General features: G+C 48.0%; 1 protein-coding gene across 7 annotated transcripts; it reads left to right on the top strand.

Annotated features, from left to right (window-relative positions):
• Positions 1 to 2438: 2438 nt before the first annotated feature.
• ZKSCAN8 (zinc finger with KRAB and SCAN domains 8) lies at positions 2439 to 15609 on the top strand. 7 transcript variants are annotated; one of them, XM_029943443.1, is made up of 4 exons: positions 2439 to 2553; positions 8084 to 10304; positions 10850 to 10956; positions 14201 to 15609. In XM_029943443.1, exon 2 carries the CDS (start codon positions 8142 to 8144, stop codon positions 8949 to 8951), a length of 810 nt encoding a protein of 269 aa, XP_029799303.1. In that variant the 5' UTR covers positions 2439 to 2553; positions 8084 to 8141; the 3' UTR covers positions 8952 to 10304; positions 10850 to 10956; positions 14201 to 15609. The 7 variants fall into 7 exon arrangements, with proteins under 7 accessions (XP_029799303.1, XP_029799301.1, XP_029799304.1 ...); XM_029943441.1 differs by having other exon boundaries at positions 13925 to 15609; XM_029943444.1 differs by lacking the exon at positions 14201 to 15609 and having other exon boundaries at positions 8084 to 9168; positions 10029 to 10304; positions 10850 to 11446.
• The last annotated feature ends 1691 nt before the right edge of the window (positions 15610 to 17300 follow it).

Genomic DNA, 17300 nt, shown 5'->3' with positions numbered 1-17300 from the left:
TTATCTAATCCCAGGGGCTCTCCTTGACTTCACCTCACACAGAGACCTCCCTTGATCTGTGCTGCCTCCGCACTTACCCTTTGAGTTTGTACTGTGGTCCATGCACTTACTAATATGTTGCTTTTGATTATTTTCTAGCTCTTTGTATTGTAGTTTCACATTTGTATTTATTTCTAAAATTAAATTGTAAGCTCCTTGAGGGCAGGAATAATAACTTTTACATTTGTATCTCTACACCCCCTAGTGCCTAGTACAGTGCTGAGCACACAGTAGGCGTTTAATAAATGCTTGTCGAATCATTGTGTGGATTTTTTTTGGAGTTATCTACAGAAAATTTTAAGCTGTTTTCAAGGTTGTATGTCTCTCTTACCACTTTGTGCGCAGACCTGTTTCTGTACTACATCTGTAGTTGCCTGTGCCTAAGACTAAGACTAAAAAACCCAACTTTAGGAGAATATATGTGAAAACTAAAACAAGAAGCTCTCCATTTCTTTTTGGCCAAATTTATTTTTTAAGGAAAAAAATAGGAATAGGAAACTCTAAAGATTATGGTGTTAAAAGTTATTGTTGCAGAAGTGCTTGAGAATAGACTTTTGTATCTGAGGTTAAACTGGTGGTTCTTAACTGGAGAAAACTGGCCGTGTCTGGAGATAGCTTTGGTTCTCCCATCGGTGGACACCTCAGATGCTAGTGTCTAGCAGACAGAGGCTAAGGATGCTGTGAACACCTTGCATGCACAAACAGCCCCCACAACAACAAAAGTTATCTGGCTTCATGTGTTTAATAGTGCCAACGTTGAGAAGCCCTGGGCTGGACATATTTGAGGTATATAGGAGAAAGAAGAGAGAGGAATACTAGCATTGCAATTAGAAAAATTAGCTATGGCAAGCTTTAAAAGGACCTTGTTAGATATATAATATGTAAGATTAGAAAAGAAAAGGAGTTCACAGCAATATATACATCAGAGTGATGGTAAACCATAAAATGTTTTTAAGTGTTTACTTTTGAGAGAGAGAGGGAGGGTCAGAGAAAGGGAGACACACAATCTGAAGCAGACTCCAGGCTCTGAGCTGCCAGCACAGAGCCCAGCGCAGGCTTGGAACTCAGACTACTAGATCATGGCCTGAGCTGAATGAAGTTGGGCACTTAACTGACTGAGCCCCCCATGCACCCCGACCACATAAAGGTTTCTAATTATGTTCTAAGGTTGCTTTCAGGGTCAGATCTGCCTCCCCTTGTTCTACTAAGTACCAGGTGTTCCAGGACTAGTCTAGCTTCCTTTTATAAAACTCAAGATAAAAACTTAAGGCACTATCTTGTTCGCAGGGGGCCATATAAAAGATGTAGCTTTGGAGACAATACCACAACCTTCAGCAGTCCTTTGGGCAGCGGCTAGGCAGGAGTAATTACTCCAAAGAAACCACAAGGGAGAATGTTGTCAGAGTTTGCTAAGTAAAACACCTACGCACTTAAAAAGTTCGTAACAGAGCATTACTCTTACCTAGGAAGGCAAATATGTAGAAGAAAATGTTATTTCCTAAATTCGTTTAAAAGACCTTTTAAGAACATTCATCTTTCATAGCTCAGTGGCATTTAAACAGGTTTAAAAAAGATCAACAACAACAAAAAAAGGATCAACTCGAGTTAGAAAACGGGTTTTAATGTGTAGCACACCAAAGAAATCACTGCGTTGCTCTGCTGTGTTTAATTATTCATAGTCTATAGAATGTTAGGCTTGGAAGTGACCTTTGAGATAATTTCCCAACCCATTCTGCAAACGGAGGTCCACGGAGTCCAGGCGATCACTGGGTTGCCCATTAAGGTCAGTGGTGCAGGTAGAAGAGAATCTAGGCTTCCTGCCGTTTTGGCCATTTCTTTCCTGGCTGGTTATGCCCTCAGGTCTGATCGTTGTTCTTGTATACTCTTGTATACCCGCCGCCAGGGGTTGGATCCATGCTTTGAGCCTCCGCTTGTAATGTTTCATTCTAGGACTTACTCATTTCATCAGGTTGTGTGTTCATACAATTATACTGACTTGGTGTCTTGGGTTTAATTCTTCCATTAACGGCCAGTTGGTGTCACAGTCAAGTTTGGAAAGCCCCGCCTCCTGGTCCTGGTCCCTAATCTTCAAGCACAGAGATGAACCGCTCTGGCTTTCCGACCGTCGGTGTTGGAGACCCGAGCTCAAGCGCTCCCGCGTGGAGGTTTTGGGGATCCTGTGGGGTCTCCCTGGAGACGCCGCCTTTCCCGGCCGCGATGTCTTTAAATTCCAAGGGTCAAGAGCCGTGCGTCCTACACTGGAAAGGTGCGGAAAGCACCTTTGTGAACGACTGGGTGTCACCTCGGCCTCCAGTCCTAGGCGGGTGGAGGGCCCGCCGGAAGTGTCGGGGGGGGGCCGCCCGGAAGTGCCGGGACTTCCGGCCCGCGGGTGGGGGGCGGGGCGGGCGTTGCTCGGCCGCACCTCCAAGCTCCACCGTCCTGGCCCGAGTGAGCACGCGGGAGCCTGGCCGGCCTCCCGAGTTTTAAGGAGCCGCCGTGACCACGTGCACTCTGGTAGGTGTGGCGTCGCCCCCGGCAGACCCTCGGCCCGCCTCTCCGAGCGGAGAGGGAAACTGCGGAGGACTGGCAGTGTGTACGTGGATCAGGCTTCCTCTTCCGCCCCGTGCCCAGGACGTTTCCTTGTGCGTGCGGAGCACACCTGTGGGGCAGCGTGGCCCGTGGGTTCGGGCCCCGGCGCTAAGCAGCCGCCTTCCCGCCCGCGCGGCCCGCGGCGCTGTCCCTGCCTGGGCCGGGGTGCCCTGCGACAGGGGCTGGCCCAGCCTGGGATCGGACAGACGTCCTAACAGCTCGGCCCTTGTCTGACATTGCGTTCTTTCTCCCAGCCCCTCACGAGTTAGTGTGACAGCTATGACGGTCTTTGCCTTTTCTTTGAGGAAGGTGTGTGTGTGTGTGTCTGTGTCTGTGTGTGTATTTTATACAAAAGAAGTTAAGGAAGAGGAGGCCCGTAAGAGGAATCCTGCTGAATCGCAGACTCCAGGTGGAAAACTGCGTGGCAGCATTAGAGGGGCTGTTTTCTCTGGTTTCAAGACTCTGTTCCTAGAAAACTCTTCGTTCTGGGCTGGCTCCAGCTTGGTTGACACTGGCTGAGGCCACTAACTGACTTTTCGACCTGAGGAATGCCAGGTCTGGGAGAGGGACAGGTGGGGCGGGAGGGAGGCGGGGGCGGTCATTGAGAAGGTGGCTGAATTGCATGAACCCAGACAGCAGCCAGAGAGCAGCAAGGGAAGGGACATGTATTTATTTTTTTAAATGATTTTAATGTTTATTTTTTGAGAGAGAGAGAGAGAGAGAGAGTGAGTAGGGGAGGAGCAGAGAGAGAGGGAGACAGAATCCGAAGCAAGCTCCAGGCTCTTAAGCTGTCAGCACAGAGCCCGATGGGGGCTTGAACCCACGAGCCACAAGATCATGACCTGAGCAGAGGTTGGATGCTTAACTGACTGAGCCACCAGGCGCCCCGGGACATGTATTTATTAAGTCATCATAAAACTTTTAGTCTCTTAGGGATATTTTTTTCTGTTTCTTTGGCATGTAGGTCTAAACCTGTGATTGTGGCCAAATCACTGAATCTCTCTGTGCCTCTATTTTCTCATATGTAAATGAAGATGACAAAAGCACCTGCCTAGAATTGTTATCAAGAATACATGAATGATAGCTGATACAAAAGTAGTATGTAGATATTGTCATTATTTTTCTCCATACGTTCCTGGACTGGTCTGCTCTAATGCATTTGTTTATACAGTGATACATTCATAACTTCATGTCTTTAATTTTTTTTCCAGGTCCCAGCTCTTGCACACAGTCCAGAAGTAGTCTAGCCAGAACTGCAGCCCTGGGAGCTCAGGGAGGGAGAGTCACTGTCTCCAGCTCCTACCCAGGATCACTCCTTGAATCTCAACTATAGGAACTCTTCCCTCCACAGGAGGATTGTTAGTGTTAAACTTTGACATTCTGTAGTTTTCTGAAGATTCTAAAATAAGACCTCAGGAGGCTTTTTTTTTAAATGAACAGTATCAGTGTAGGTGTGTTGTTATGAACTCTCAGCAGAATCCAGTTCAAGTGAGGGTGGAACAAGAGGGCAGCAGCTCGCCTGCCATTGCCATAGTGCGTTATTGATCAAGAATTCTGTCATGGCTGCCCTTGACCGAGACATAGGCTGTATTCTGTGCTCCACTTTTATGTGTCTTTGATTCTGCTTAAGGTGGTTTTGTTGTTTCACCTTGCAGGAATTTTCATTCATTGCATTGATTTCAAATTTATCAATCTTTTCATTCATAGCCTCTGGATTTGGGCTCGTAATTAGAAAGGCCTTCCTACTCTGAGGTTACCAAAGCCTGCTCTCCTATTTTCCTCTGGTACTTTTATAGTTTTCATTTAATAACACTTAAAGCTTTGATTTATTTGGAATATTAGCCTGTGTATAGACTGAGGAAGGAATCCAACTTAGCATTCTTCCAGATGATTAGCTAGTTCTTCCCATACATTTATTGAGGAGTCTGCTCATCTTTTTCTTACCTTTTTTCTATGCTAAATTTCCCCCTCTGATTGCATCTGTTTGTACTTTCCATTCTGTGCCATTTGTCTGTCTCGTTCATCACCGTCACACTGTCACTGAGGCTTTGTAACGTGTTTACAGTCATTTAGGACAAGTGCTTCCTCATTGCCCTCCTCCAGTTTTCCTGGGAGTCTTGCTTCTTCACTGATTTGTCTATGTAAACGTTAAAATCTATTTGCAAAAAAGTTGGTAGTTTCATTAGAATTATATTAAGTTTACAAATAAGTAGTTTCTGAGTGCAAAGTGGAGGGACTTTAGGACTGTGATTGATATGGGTTGAGTTGTTCTTGAAATATTCTTTTTGCCTCAAAGAAAAAAGCTGGATGCGCTACTCATGAAGACTCCTTTCTTCTGCTATTTATGCTGTATTTCTGCCTCTCCCAGCCTCCTCTGTTCTTCCTTCTCAACAGCTGTTCTTCAGCATTAAGAATGTTAACCCAGAGGTATCTGATAACAGCCCAGAACGGTATTTTGTACATCGGTGTGGCTGTGTGGTAATGAGAAAGCCATGGAGGCAGGGGCAGGACAGGATAATTTCAGTTTGAGCGAGCTGCAGACCTAACAGGGTGTGGGCAGAACTAGGGATTCTCCATAGTTTCTTAATAAGAGAGAAGCAACTTAGGCCACAAGCTTCCACAGGTAACCGTGTTCTCTGGATCCCGGGCAGGAGTGCGTGTGCACGTGACCCCTGCACCGAATGAGCCGTTTTCAGTGTTGCTAAGGAACGTGTTCAGGGAAACGTGATAGAACATCGCTGAGAAGTGATTCAGCTCCTCAGCCATGCAGGGCGGTGTCCGTGTGACAACAGACGTGTGCCTGACTCGTGGGGAACCCCCACAACCCACCCCACAGCAGGAGCAAGGAAATCAGAGCAAGGCTCTGAAAAAAGACGTATAAAGAAACATTCAAAGATACAAAAACTAATAAAAATTACCTATGGAAGTGGTAAACCAAGAGGGGTTGGGGTGGAATGGAAACAAGACTTGTTTCTGTATGTCTTTTTTAATGTTAATTTATTTTTGGGAGAGAGAACACCTGTGCTCAAGAATGGGGGAGGGGTAGAGAGGAGGGTACAGAAAATCTTAAGTCTAAACCGGGCTCAGACTTGTGAACCACGAGATCATGACCTGAGCCAAAGTTGGACGCTTAACCAACTGAGCCACCCAGGTGCCCCTCATCATGGTTTCGATTTGTATTTCCCTGAGGATGAGTGGTGCTGAGCATCTTTTCATGTGTCTGTTTGCTGTCTATATGTCGTCTTTGGAGAAATGTCTGTTCATGTTTTCTGCCCATTTTTTATTTGGATTATTTGCATTTTGGGTGTTAAGCTTAAGTTCTTTGTATATTTGGAATACTAACCCTTTATCAGATATGTCATTTGCAAATATCTTCTCCCATTCTGTAGATTGCCTTTTAGTTTTGTTGATTGTTTCCTTCACTGTGCAGAAGCTTTTTATCTTGATGAGGTCCCAGTAGTTCATTTTTGCTTTTGTTTCCCTTGTCTCTTGAGACATATCTAGAAAGAAATTGCTATGGCTGATGTCAGAGAGGTTACTGCCCATTTTCTTCTCTAGGATTTTAATTGTTTCCTGTCTCATATTTATATCTTTAATCCATTTTGAATTTATTCTTGTGTATGGTGTAAGGAAGTAGTCCAACTTCATCCTTTTGCATGTTGCTGTTCAGTTTTCCCAACACCATTTGTTGAAGAAACATTCTTTTTCCCACTGAATATTCTTTCCTGCTTTGTTGAAGATTAGTTGATCATATAGTTGTGGGTACATTTCTGGGGTTTCTATTCTATTTCTATTCATTCCATTGATCTATGTGTCTACTTTCTTGATCACTACAGCTTTGTAATATAACTTAAAGTCCAGAATTGTGATGTCTCCAGCTTTGCTTTGCTTTTCAAGATTGCTTTGTCTATGCAGGGTCTTTTGTGGGTCCACACAAATTTTAGGATTGTTTATACTAGTTCTATGAAAAATGATGTTGGCGTTTTGATAGGGATTGCATTAAATGTGTAGATTGCTTTGAGTAAATAGACATTTTAAAAATATTTATTCTTGGGGCTCCTGGGTAGCTCACTTGGTTAAGCCTCTGACTTCGGCTCAGGTCAGATCTCACGTTCGTGGGTTCGAGCCCCGCGTCAGGCTCTGTGCTGACAGCTAGCTCAGAGCCTGGAGCCTGCTTCTGGTTCTGTGTCTCCTTCTCTCTCTGCCCCTCCCCCTCTCATGTTCTGTCTCTCTCTGTATCAAAAATAAAATAGTAAAAAAAATATATTTATTCTTCCACCCCATGAGCATGGCATGTCTTTCTATTTGTGTTACATAAATACATTTATGTATTTCTTTAGTTTATTTATTTTAAGTAATCTCTACAACCAATATGGGGCTCAAACTCACAACTCCAAGATCAGGAATCCCATGCTCTTCTGACTGAGCCAGCCAGATGCCCTGCATAGACAGATTTTTAGGTAAAATTTTCAGAATGGTTTCTGTGCCTTCTGGGCATTTTAGAGTTACAGGAAGATTGTGAAGATAGTTCGGAGGGTTCCTGTACACCCTGTGCCTGACTGGCTCAGCCACCTGGGCACCTTGATGACCTTGACAGTGTTGAGGAGTCAGGTTTTCGGGAGAATGCCACTCCGTTGGGAGTTGACTGATGTTTTCCTATAACTGAGGCCGCGGGTTTTGGGGACGATGACCCCAGAGGGAGAGTGCCGTTCTCATCGTGTCGAGGGGCATATCATCAGTTTATTACTGTTGAGACATAAAACAGTCGGTAAAGTGGAAAGAGGCAGAGAAATAAGTGGTGTAGTTTAACTTTGCGGCATGAGTTTTGTCAGTTTTGTTCCCGGAGGTAAGAGCTTGGCAGCAGTGCCCCACGCTCTCCCCACCTGGGCCTCAGAGAGCCCCGTCCTTCGGAGCGGGGAAGGGTCCGCTCTTCGCCCGTGCACGGGAGACAAAGCATCCCTGTCGCTAAGGTGCCGTCGCGGCAGCGGCAGCCGCAGCACTGGTGGTGGCAGCAACGGGCAGGGCTCTTATCCCCACGTTTCTCTTCCAGCCAAACAGTGTGCCGTTTCTGTGAGCGGTGAAGACACAGCTGTCTGCTGCTGCCCCTTGTCGCCTTCTGTGTATAGTCCGTCATCTGCTCTGCCAACGACAAATCCCTTTTCAAGTCCTGTCTTGTTTCCCAACTTAATTAAATAGGTAAAAAGTCTTTTTAAGTAGGGGCTATTATTTTTATATTCACTTATGTCCCAGATTCTGTGCTGTAGATAGCGTTACAAAGAGAAATTTTTAAATAGACGTTTGAGTCGGGTGTTCATTCTAATAGTTGACACATTTGCTTGGCATGGCCTAGGTTTATTAAGCTTATTTGAGGGTTCTAATTAAGTCCATGTCACATTCTGTTGCTTCAGCAACAAGGAATAAGTTACATTTGAAATTTTGTTTATTGTGATTTCAGGAATCAAGGCCAGAGGCACGAAGAAGGCATCTATTCTGAGGGGAAGAACTCTGTAAGGATGGACCCACAGCAGCAGGCTGCCAGCATGCCTAATGGGGATATGTTACAGGTTCCTGAGTGTGAGAACACCTCTCAGTATGTGAACCAGGTGCAGAGGCAAGAGGTCTGGGCCTTGGAAGGGAGGCGGTACACTTGCAGTGAGTGTGGAAAGAAGTTTGCCCAGAGCTCAGGCCTCGTTCGCCATCGGAGAATCCACACTGGCGAGAAGCCCTACGCTTGTGATCACTGTGGAAAAGCCTTCAGTGTGCGCTCCACCCTCACTGTGCACGCGAGGATCCACACAGGCGAGAAGCCCTACACTTGTAACGAGTGTAGGAAAGGCTTTGGCGTGAGGGCACACCTGATCATACACCAGAGGATCCACAATGGGGAGAAACCGTATGAATGTAATGAGTGCGGCAAAGCGTTTAGTGTGAGCTCAGACCTCATCAAACATCAGAGAATCCACTCTGGGGAGAAGCCCTATGAGTGTGATGAGTGTGGGAAAGCCTTCAGCGTGAGCTCAGCCCTCATCAAACACCAGAGAATCCACACGGGAGAGAAGCCATATGAGTGTAAGGAGTGTGGGAAGGCCTTCTATGTGAACTCCGCCCTTATTAACCACCGGAGGATTCACTCTGGAGAAAAGCCCTATGAGTGTGGAGAATGCAGGAAAGCCTTCAGCCAGATCTCCACCCTTATTCATCACCAGAGAATCCATACTGGAGAGAAACCGTATGAGTGTGACGTGTGTGGGAAGGCTTTCCGTGGGAGTTCTAATCTTACCAAACACCAGAAAATACATGCCAAAGCAGAGTGTCGTCACTGATTTCTGCGGCAAAGATATTCCAAAGGCCTTTTTTTTTTTTTTTTTTGCATCAGAAGTTAACACCAAAAGAAGCACATGGAAAAAGTTAATGTTTTAACTGGTACTCCGTCTTTTGGGATATTCAGCAAACAAATCAGGGAAGAGTGACTCCAGAAGGATTAGTTAAGGCTCTGAAATCACGTCGACTTCTGTGAACGCCCTTTTTACAACTCACAAGGTAAAGCCATTTAAATATACATATACCATAATGTTTGTTTTGGTTTAGTAAGAGCAGACTTCAGTATTTCAAATATTGTTTTTATTTTCTGCATGTGCAAGTCTCCCGTTACTGTTATTGCTCTTGTTGTATTACAGGTAAAACCTGCTAAGTGTTGAAACTGGAAGTAGTGTCCATTGGTGGGACAGGAACCGCACATCCTCATGGTGTCTGGAAACAGGAACTGATGGGCCTTCCTTTCTTTGCCTTTGCTCTAGCGGTAGCTCTTGGGGGCAGTTAGGTGGGTTAGTAACCTGCTTGGCAGAGAACAGACTACCTTTTTCTTTAGGTAGAAATCCAGTAGATAATTTTTCAGGGTCGGCAAAACCCAGGACTTTTGACTTGACTGAGCTTCCTGAACCCAGACAAACAAAACCAAAAAGCCTCTCTCAAAGTGTCAGGTACTCCGAACCCTTGGTTTGGTGTTTCTCAAGTGTGGTGGGGCATTTACAGACTCAAGAGGGACACGGGCAGGACAGGCTTGGAAGCTGTTGTTGAGCTGAGGATGGCACTGGTTTTAGGGCACCCTTCAAGGATCTGTGTGAGTGACTCCTTGAGTTTGAGGCCTCGTTCCAACCCGGAGAGCTCTGATGTGGGAAGTGGTACAGTTAATGAGTGCAGTTTGGAAACTGTCTTTGTTATGTCTGGAAATCCCAGTGGAACTGTTCATCAGAATGTACCCCAACTTTCTAACCCCATCTCCAGACCTAACCCCAAAGTTATATATGCACATATGAAACTCAGGGAAGAGACATGGACTTAAAAATTACTTTGTTACTATTTTTGAACGTTAATAGTGATTTCTGACTCTTGGGTGGCAGGCCTGGAATTCTTTTGATCCCTGAAACTCAATCACGGGAGGTTCAAGATGAACACCAATTTGAGAGAAATTGCAGATTGATTTGGTCTTCAGTGGGACCCTGTGTTGAAAAGGATACACAGTCTCCATGATCTCACAAGCATCTCAGGCTAGACAGCCCACAGACACCCTGGACTCCACGAAGCTTTGAGCCAACTTGTGCCGTAAGGCCCTGAGATGCAGGATGAAAGTGGAGACGCACAGCATGAGGTCTGATGGTGAAGGACTTCCACCACAGGTACGTTTGGGCGTGGACATGGGGGCTGAACGCAGAGAAGGCCCTGGTTATGGAGCGCAGACTAAGCAGAGCCTCACCTAGGGCATGGGGCGTGCTGGAGAGAGTAAGGCACCTACGGAAGGGCCTCAACAAAACACCAGCAAATCGTCTACAACATTGGAGTGAGGCCCTGTTTCTTTCTGCCGCCCCCCCCCTTTTTAATGTTTGTTTATTTTTGAGACAGAGAGAGACAGAGTATGAGCAAGGGAGGGGCAGAGAGAGAGGGAGACACGGAACCTGAAGCAGGCTCCAGGCTCTGAGCTGTCAGCACAGAGCCTGACACGGGGCTCGAACCCATGAACCGTGAGATCATGACCTGAGCCGAAGTTGGTCGCTCAACCGACTGAGCCACCCAGGCGCCCCACTTTCTGCCTTTTGGCAGTCGCGGGAGGCTGGTTTCTCCTTGCTCTGCTCTGGAGAGTTCCCTGCCATGCCATTTCTGTGTTGTTGCCATCCTTGTTTTTGTGTTTCCCTCTTTGACCCCGACTGTCTTGGCTTGTCCTTAGGGTGGAGGCTCGTAGACACGCTCTTCTGGGAGGAGAGAACGGTTCTGAGGCGGGCACTGAAGCGATGGCGCACCTCGCCCCACCCCCGCGCAGCTGAGTCCTAACCAGTAAGTGCGGAGGAACTCTGAAGGAGCAGACACTCTGGAGAAAGACATGGCTTCTACGGAAGAATGTCGTGTCAGGAGGGCAGGATCCACGTAGCGTGGTTATTCCTTGTGAACCCACATTATAGCATTCTGATCATCTGCTGTTGGTTGGGCTTGTGCCAGGCGCTAGGGATACAAAGACGTGTGGGAACAGCCCCTCGTGTTCCGGGGCTCGCCGTCTGGGGAGAAGGAACAGATAGGAGACAGTAATGACGGCAGTAAAGCCACTGGGTGTGTGCAGACGTCCTTGCACTGAAGGTGTGAGAACCGCTCGTGGAAGTGTTGAGGTGGTGAAGTCGGGAGAAGAGTGAGTTCTTCAGCCACAGGACCAAGGACGAAGGAAGGGACTTTGGGAAAAGCATGGTAAAACTGTGTGTCTGGGGGCACCTGGGTAGCTCAGTCGGTTAAGCATCCAACTCCTGATCCCGGCTCAGGCTGTGATCTTGTGGTGATGAGGTTGAGCCCCACATCGGGCTCTGTGCAGGGATTCTCTCTCTGCTCCTCACCCCCCCCCATTCTCTCTCTCTTTCTCTCTCAAAATAAATAAACTTAAAAAACCCCACTGTGTGTCTGCGGGAAATGAGGGAGGTTTCCGTGATCACAGGATGTAGTAGGGAAGTAGTGACATCATGCTGCAGAGACAGTTGGGGCCAGGCCGTGAGATTCCTCGCTTTCTGTGCTTGAAAAGTGTGAAACATCCCGACTGGTGTTGAAATGCAGGCGGAAGTGCGTTTTCCATTGGAACTCGGCCGCCGTTGGAAGAGAGGGCCTGCACGGCGGGGGGGGCGGGGTGCGCCTGGCCACCCTCTCCACCCACACGTTTGTGCCGCTGCTCACATCTCCTGCACAGAAGGTAGATGAGCTTGTTGGCTGTTCGGTGTTCCACATGGGAAGTTCAGGAGAGCCCAGCTTGTTCGGCCCTCGAGGGGCAGAGCTGCCCTCCGCACTGGGCTCCAAGGCACAGCTCACGCGTGCAGTCTCTGCGTTGCAGCCAAGGATTCAGGACCGCCTGGCAGCGGGGCTCCAGGCGCACCACGGGCCAAGCCCCGCAGGCCACACCTCCACCTGGAGGCCCGCTACTGGGGGCCTTGCCCAGGCAGGTCTGCCGAGACTCCCTGAGGACACCTTTCCCGCTCTAAGTCCGCGTCTGGTACTTGGCCACGCCTAGCTTTCTCCCTCTTCTCCTGGCCCCCGGGTCCGTGAACGGCTCGGCCCTTTTGTTGAGCACCCTCTTGGCAGTGAGACCGTCCCCACACCTGTGCTGGCACAGTGTGGGGCTGGGGGGGACGGTAAGAATGGAACACTGCAGGCGCCAGCACTTTCTCTTGTTGGGCATCTTGGTAATGCTGTAGCAGGGATTCATGGCGTAGCTGTTACTTTTTTTTTTTATGTTTTTTATTTATTTTGAGAGAGAGCATGAGCGTGGGAGGGGCTGAGACAGGGAGAGAGAGAAAGTATCCCGAGCAGGCTCCCCAAGCTCAGCACAGAGCCCAGTGCGGGGCTTGAACCTATGAACTGTGAGGTCATGACCTGAGCCAGAACCAAGAGTCAGTACTTAACCGACTAAGCCACTGTGCTCTTACTTTGATTTTTGTCTGAGTTAACTGACCACCAGCACCCAGCAGCCGGTGCACCGAAATGGTGTGAGGTTGTACAGGCTGAGTTAGGCTAATTATGCTCAACTAGATTTTTATTATGTAACCAGCACCTCCCCGCACCCCCAGCTCCAAATCCCAGGCGCTTCCGGTACACGACTTGGTCTTGCTCGTGCCGTGTGTCAGCCGTGGCTCAGCTGCAGCCGTGAACGCATCCTCTCCCTCTAGGCCCCGTGCTGGAGGAGCGACAGAGAAACCGCGGCAGGAGCACACAGCGGCTTTCACAGGAGAAGCATGTGTCGTGGGCACTTGTTTCATTAGCCAGAGTGGGTCAGATGACCAAGCTCTTAATGAGGGGGAACATAGTCCTTACAAAGATTGCAACGAGAAACCAAGAAAAACTGATACAACCTACCATCGAGATAGCAGATCTACCTTGATGGCCGGTGTTTATGGGATACTTTCTATGCCGGGCTTTTTCTGAGAGCCTTATATGTGTATTTTGCAATAAGAAACAATGGTTTGAGATACCTACGACTACCATTTATAGCTGCATAGATTGAGGAACAGAGACATTAGATAACTTGGTCATTCAGCCAGGAAATGGTGGAGCCGGGAATTGAAACCGGAAGTCCAAGCTGAGGACCTGTTCTCTTAACCATGAAGCTATAATATGGCAGTTTTAATAAGATGTTGTTTATGTGCCACTGTGGCTTCAAGAGGCCAGTGTGTTAACGCTGGTAAAACATTCGAGGTGGATCCAAGAGCCCTTGGTTTCAACCTGTTTTTACCTCTAAATAACCATATTAGGTTAGATGAATGCCACCTCGCCGGGCCTCAGTTTCTATATCCTTAAAAATAAAGGAGACATGCCAAATATTTTGTGACATCCCTTCTAGCGTTGAGATTTTTATAATCTCTCCAGATGGAGAGTTAAATGCTTTATTGATGTGATGGCCTCTTTAGTCTGCTCCTTTATATGTTGTTACTTTAACGGGTGATCTTTAAAAAAAATTTTTTTTAGTGTTTATTTTTCAGGCAGACTGAGCTGAGCGGGGGAGGGGCAGAGAGAGGGGAGACACAGAATCGGAAGCAGGCACCAGGCTCTGAACTGTCAGCACAGAGCCCTACACGGAGCTCAAACCCACTAACTGTGAGCTCATGACCTGAGCCGGTCAGACGCTTAACCAACTGAGCCACCCAGGTGCCCCTTTCACAGGTGACCTTGGAGAAACGTAGTGTCCCTTCCTTCTGTAACTTCCATTTATTTAGACGAACTCTGTTCCAGGTACTTTTTCAAGCTCCTTAGGTAAATTATTTCGTTTAAAATATAGATGCTATACATAGGAAAGAAGAAAAGCTGACAGAAGTGCCCTAAACATCCATTTTGAGAACTTAAAAAGAACACACAAGAAAACAGCCCAAAGAAAGCAAAAAGAAGAAAATACTAAAAAGCGGAAATTAATGGAGAAATGAGTGGATATTCTTTACTTAGGACTCCCCCGTGCGAAAGCCCTGTTTCTCTCATAGGCTCCTCTCGTTTGTTGCATTTGACTCCTCTCTGCCGCTAAGGAAAAGGTCCCTGCTTCAAGATCACCCTGTTCTTTCAGGGGGTGACTCCTGGCCCGAGACCAGAGTCCAGCTCCAGGCGGAGTGGTGCGGAAGCCGGGCACCGAGGACGAGGTGGGAGCCCCTCGGCGCAACCACCGCCTGCGTGCTTCAGGCCAACGAGTGTCCTTGTGACAGGGGCACAGGCCTCGCTGAGCGCTGTCTGGCAAGTGTCCCTCTGCCGGAGACACTGGGGAGACTTCGCCCTGAGGTCCCCTCCGGACAGGGGAGGGGGAGCGGGAGCGGGGCGCCCCCTTCACCTGGCGCACCGTCTCAGCTTCTGCTCCAGAGCCGCCTCTCCGGATCGGACAAACCCGGAGGCGGCCGCCCTGACTGAGCCCCAGCAGACTTGAGGCAGCCCTGTGAGGCTTCCGAGCCGGGAAGGACCGGCGGTGGAGGCCCCGGGCCCGTGGCTCTGCTGAGCAGAGGCCGCGTGAAGAAGAGTCCGCGAGAGGGGACTGTGGCAAAGCCTGCAGGGACCCGGCGGTCCGGTCAGACCTCACGGAAGCTGTGAGGACCTCCTCGGGCCGTCAGCGTTCCGCGTGGGCTCGGTTCTCCTCAAACAGAAGTGACTCGCTTTGGACAGGAGTGAGTAGGTGCGAGGCCTTCGTCTGGAAGCAGCGCTTGTTGCCGGAAAGGCCGCAACCGGAAAACTGTGGGAAGGCCCTCCCGCAGAGCAGGCTTCTAGTGGGGCAGGGCCCGCTGGGGCGAAGCCCTGCGTGCGGCTGCTCGGGGCCTCGAAGCTTAGCTCAGTTCTCCGAGCGCGTCGGGGATTCCGAGCGGCTTTCAGTGTGAGTGATGCGGCAGGGCCTTCCGTCAGTGCAAGTCTTACCGAACACCGGCCTGTGCTGGAGAGAAGTCCTCTGCTGGGGCAGGCATGAACTCCTCTCTTAGCAGACATCAAAGGAGACACAACCAAGCTAAACTTGAGTTGTCAGATCAGTGGTAAAGGTGTGGTGCGGGACTTCTCCAACGTCAGGCATCACAGTTAAGAAGGGAGGGCGTGCAATTCTTGACCGCAGGGTCCCGAGGTCGAGTCCTACATCGGGGCTAGAGATTATTAAATAAATAAAAACTGTAAAAACCAATTGCATACGATCACTTTAGCATTTTATGGAATTAAGAACAATGTTATTAGAGACTTTGTCAGCTCCCTTCATGGGGAAAGTTGAATTAGAACATATCTATGTCAGATCTCTATGGGTATTTAACTGTCTTTGGCACAGTTAGCTTTCATTTTCTGTAGTAAAGGTGGAGAATGAGGGGAAGTCTTTATTCACAACCTTGGAGGATCGAAACATTATTACATTTATTTTTGGTTTGGAATTCATGATGCTAATTAAAATCGTTTTTCTAAGAATGATTTTGACATTGATTCCTGTGACACAACAAATAAACCTTTTCTACCAGACTTAACTCCCTTTTATTTTTAGTGTTAGTAGATCTGGGAAATGCTGGAAATATCTATGGTTTGGTAAATCGCTTCACAGAATTTCCTATTCCTTTGGGAAGAAAAAGCAGATGAAGAAATATGGATGGGCCGTGTGAACTTGTGACTTGCTAAACAATAGACCAAATTTACTTTGTTCACTTGTGTGTGTCTATTTATAGAATATATGGAACCCATGCGGAGAGGGCTTGGAGCACAGGCTCCCTGAAGGGTTCTGCTTGTGGGTAGGTAGCAAGTCGCCTGCTGAGGGAGCTGTGACCATTTGTCTTCAGATCTGCCCTCTGCCCAGGCCTGTCCACAAATGAACTTGGGTATTCGGTGCGGATTTGTTGTGAATTCAGTTCGTGGAATATCATAGTCATTGATTGGTCTGTGTTTGGCCTTTTGTTTCTACACATTTTATTAGTCACTCAGTCATTTGCTCATCCTCTTAGTGTAAGCCACGTGGGGTTTTCACCAGCTTTGCTCCAAACACCTTTGGGAGTGTTTTTCTGGGGAACATAGTCAGGAATGAGAATCCTGGTTAGGCACAGTGTAAACTGCACTAACACATAATTCCGTGAACTGACGGATCTGCCTGGGATCTTTTTTTTTTTTAATTTTTAACATTTATATATTTTTGAGAGACAGAGAGAGACAGATCATGAGCAGGGGAGGGGCAGAGAGAGAGGGACACATAGAATCGGAAGCAGAGTCATCAGCACAGAGCATGACGCAGGAGATCCCATGACTGTGAGATCGTGACCTGAGCCGAAGTCAGACACTCAACCGACTGAGCCCCCCAGGCGCCCCGGATCTATCTGGTGTCTGACCCGGCCCGTGATATCACCTGTCCCACATGGGTTTTTGAGAGCTGCGGACTTCCAGACCAGGCAGGCACTGTCTCACCTGGTGGTGCCCTGGGGCAAGGCAGCCTCCAAGATCGGAATAAAGAAACCTCAACCTCAGAAACAATGCCTGACGGCTCCGGGTCTGGTGATGCAAATGGACTCTGCTACTTGACATGCAGTGTGACCCTAAAAACCGTGTGTAAAGGGAAAATAAAATACTTTTCAGTCTAAACATCCCAGAAAGGGAACGTAGCAGGTGCAAAAGTGTTGACATACTGGAGCAACAGCATGGCTGGTGAGACGGCAAGAAGAGACGAGGGCACAGATTAAGGGAGACGGCCTGTAGAAATGAACTTGGGGCCAATTTATAGACTTTGGGTTTTACCCTGAGTGAATTGGAGGGCTTATTGCAGGGTTTTGAGCAAAGACATGGCCTAATGTGTCTTGGGCTTTGAAAAGATTCCTCTAGCTGCCTTGTGAAGAATACATAGAGACGGGGCTGGGAGCTAGGAGCCGTTCAGGTAATCTAGACGGGAGCTTCCAGTGCCTTGGACAGAGGTGATTAGAGGTGGTGAGAAGTGACGGATCCTAGTTGCACACTGAAGACCATGCCACGAGGACTTTGCTAATGGATAAGATGGAGAGAAAGAAGAGGCAAGAATGACTCAAGTGTTTTGGCAGAAGATTAGAGTGGCCTTAGCAGAGATGAGAAGATGCAGTTGGAACAGTTATTTTTAAACATGTAAGTGTGTATATTCGTACCTCCCAGAGATTTTGCTGTTTGCTAAAAAAGGAACGTTCTCAGCACAGTCTGCCTCTCAG

The sequence above is a fragment of the Suricata suricatta genome, chromosome 7, assembly GCF_006229205.1.
Source record: "Suricata suricatta isolate VVHF042 chromosome 7, meerkat_22Aug2017_6uvM2_HiC, whole genome shotgun sequence".
NCBI lineage: Eukaryota > Metazoa > Chordata > Mammalia > Carnivora > Herpestidae > Suricata > Suricata suricatta.
This window is presented reverse-complemented; position numbering and strand designations above follow the sequence as displayed.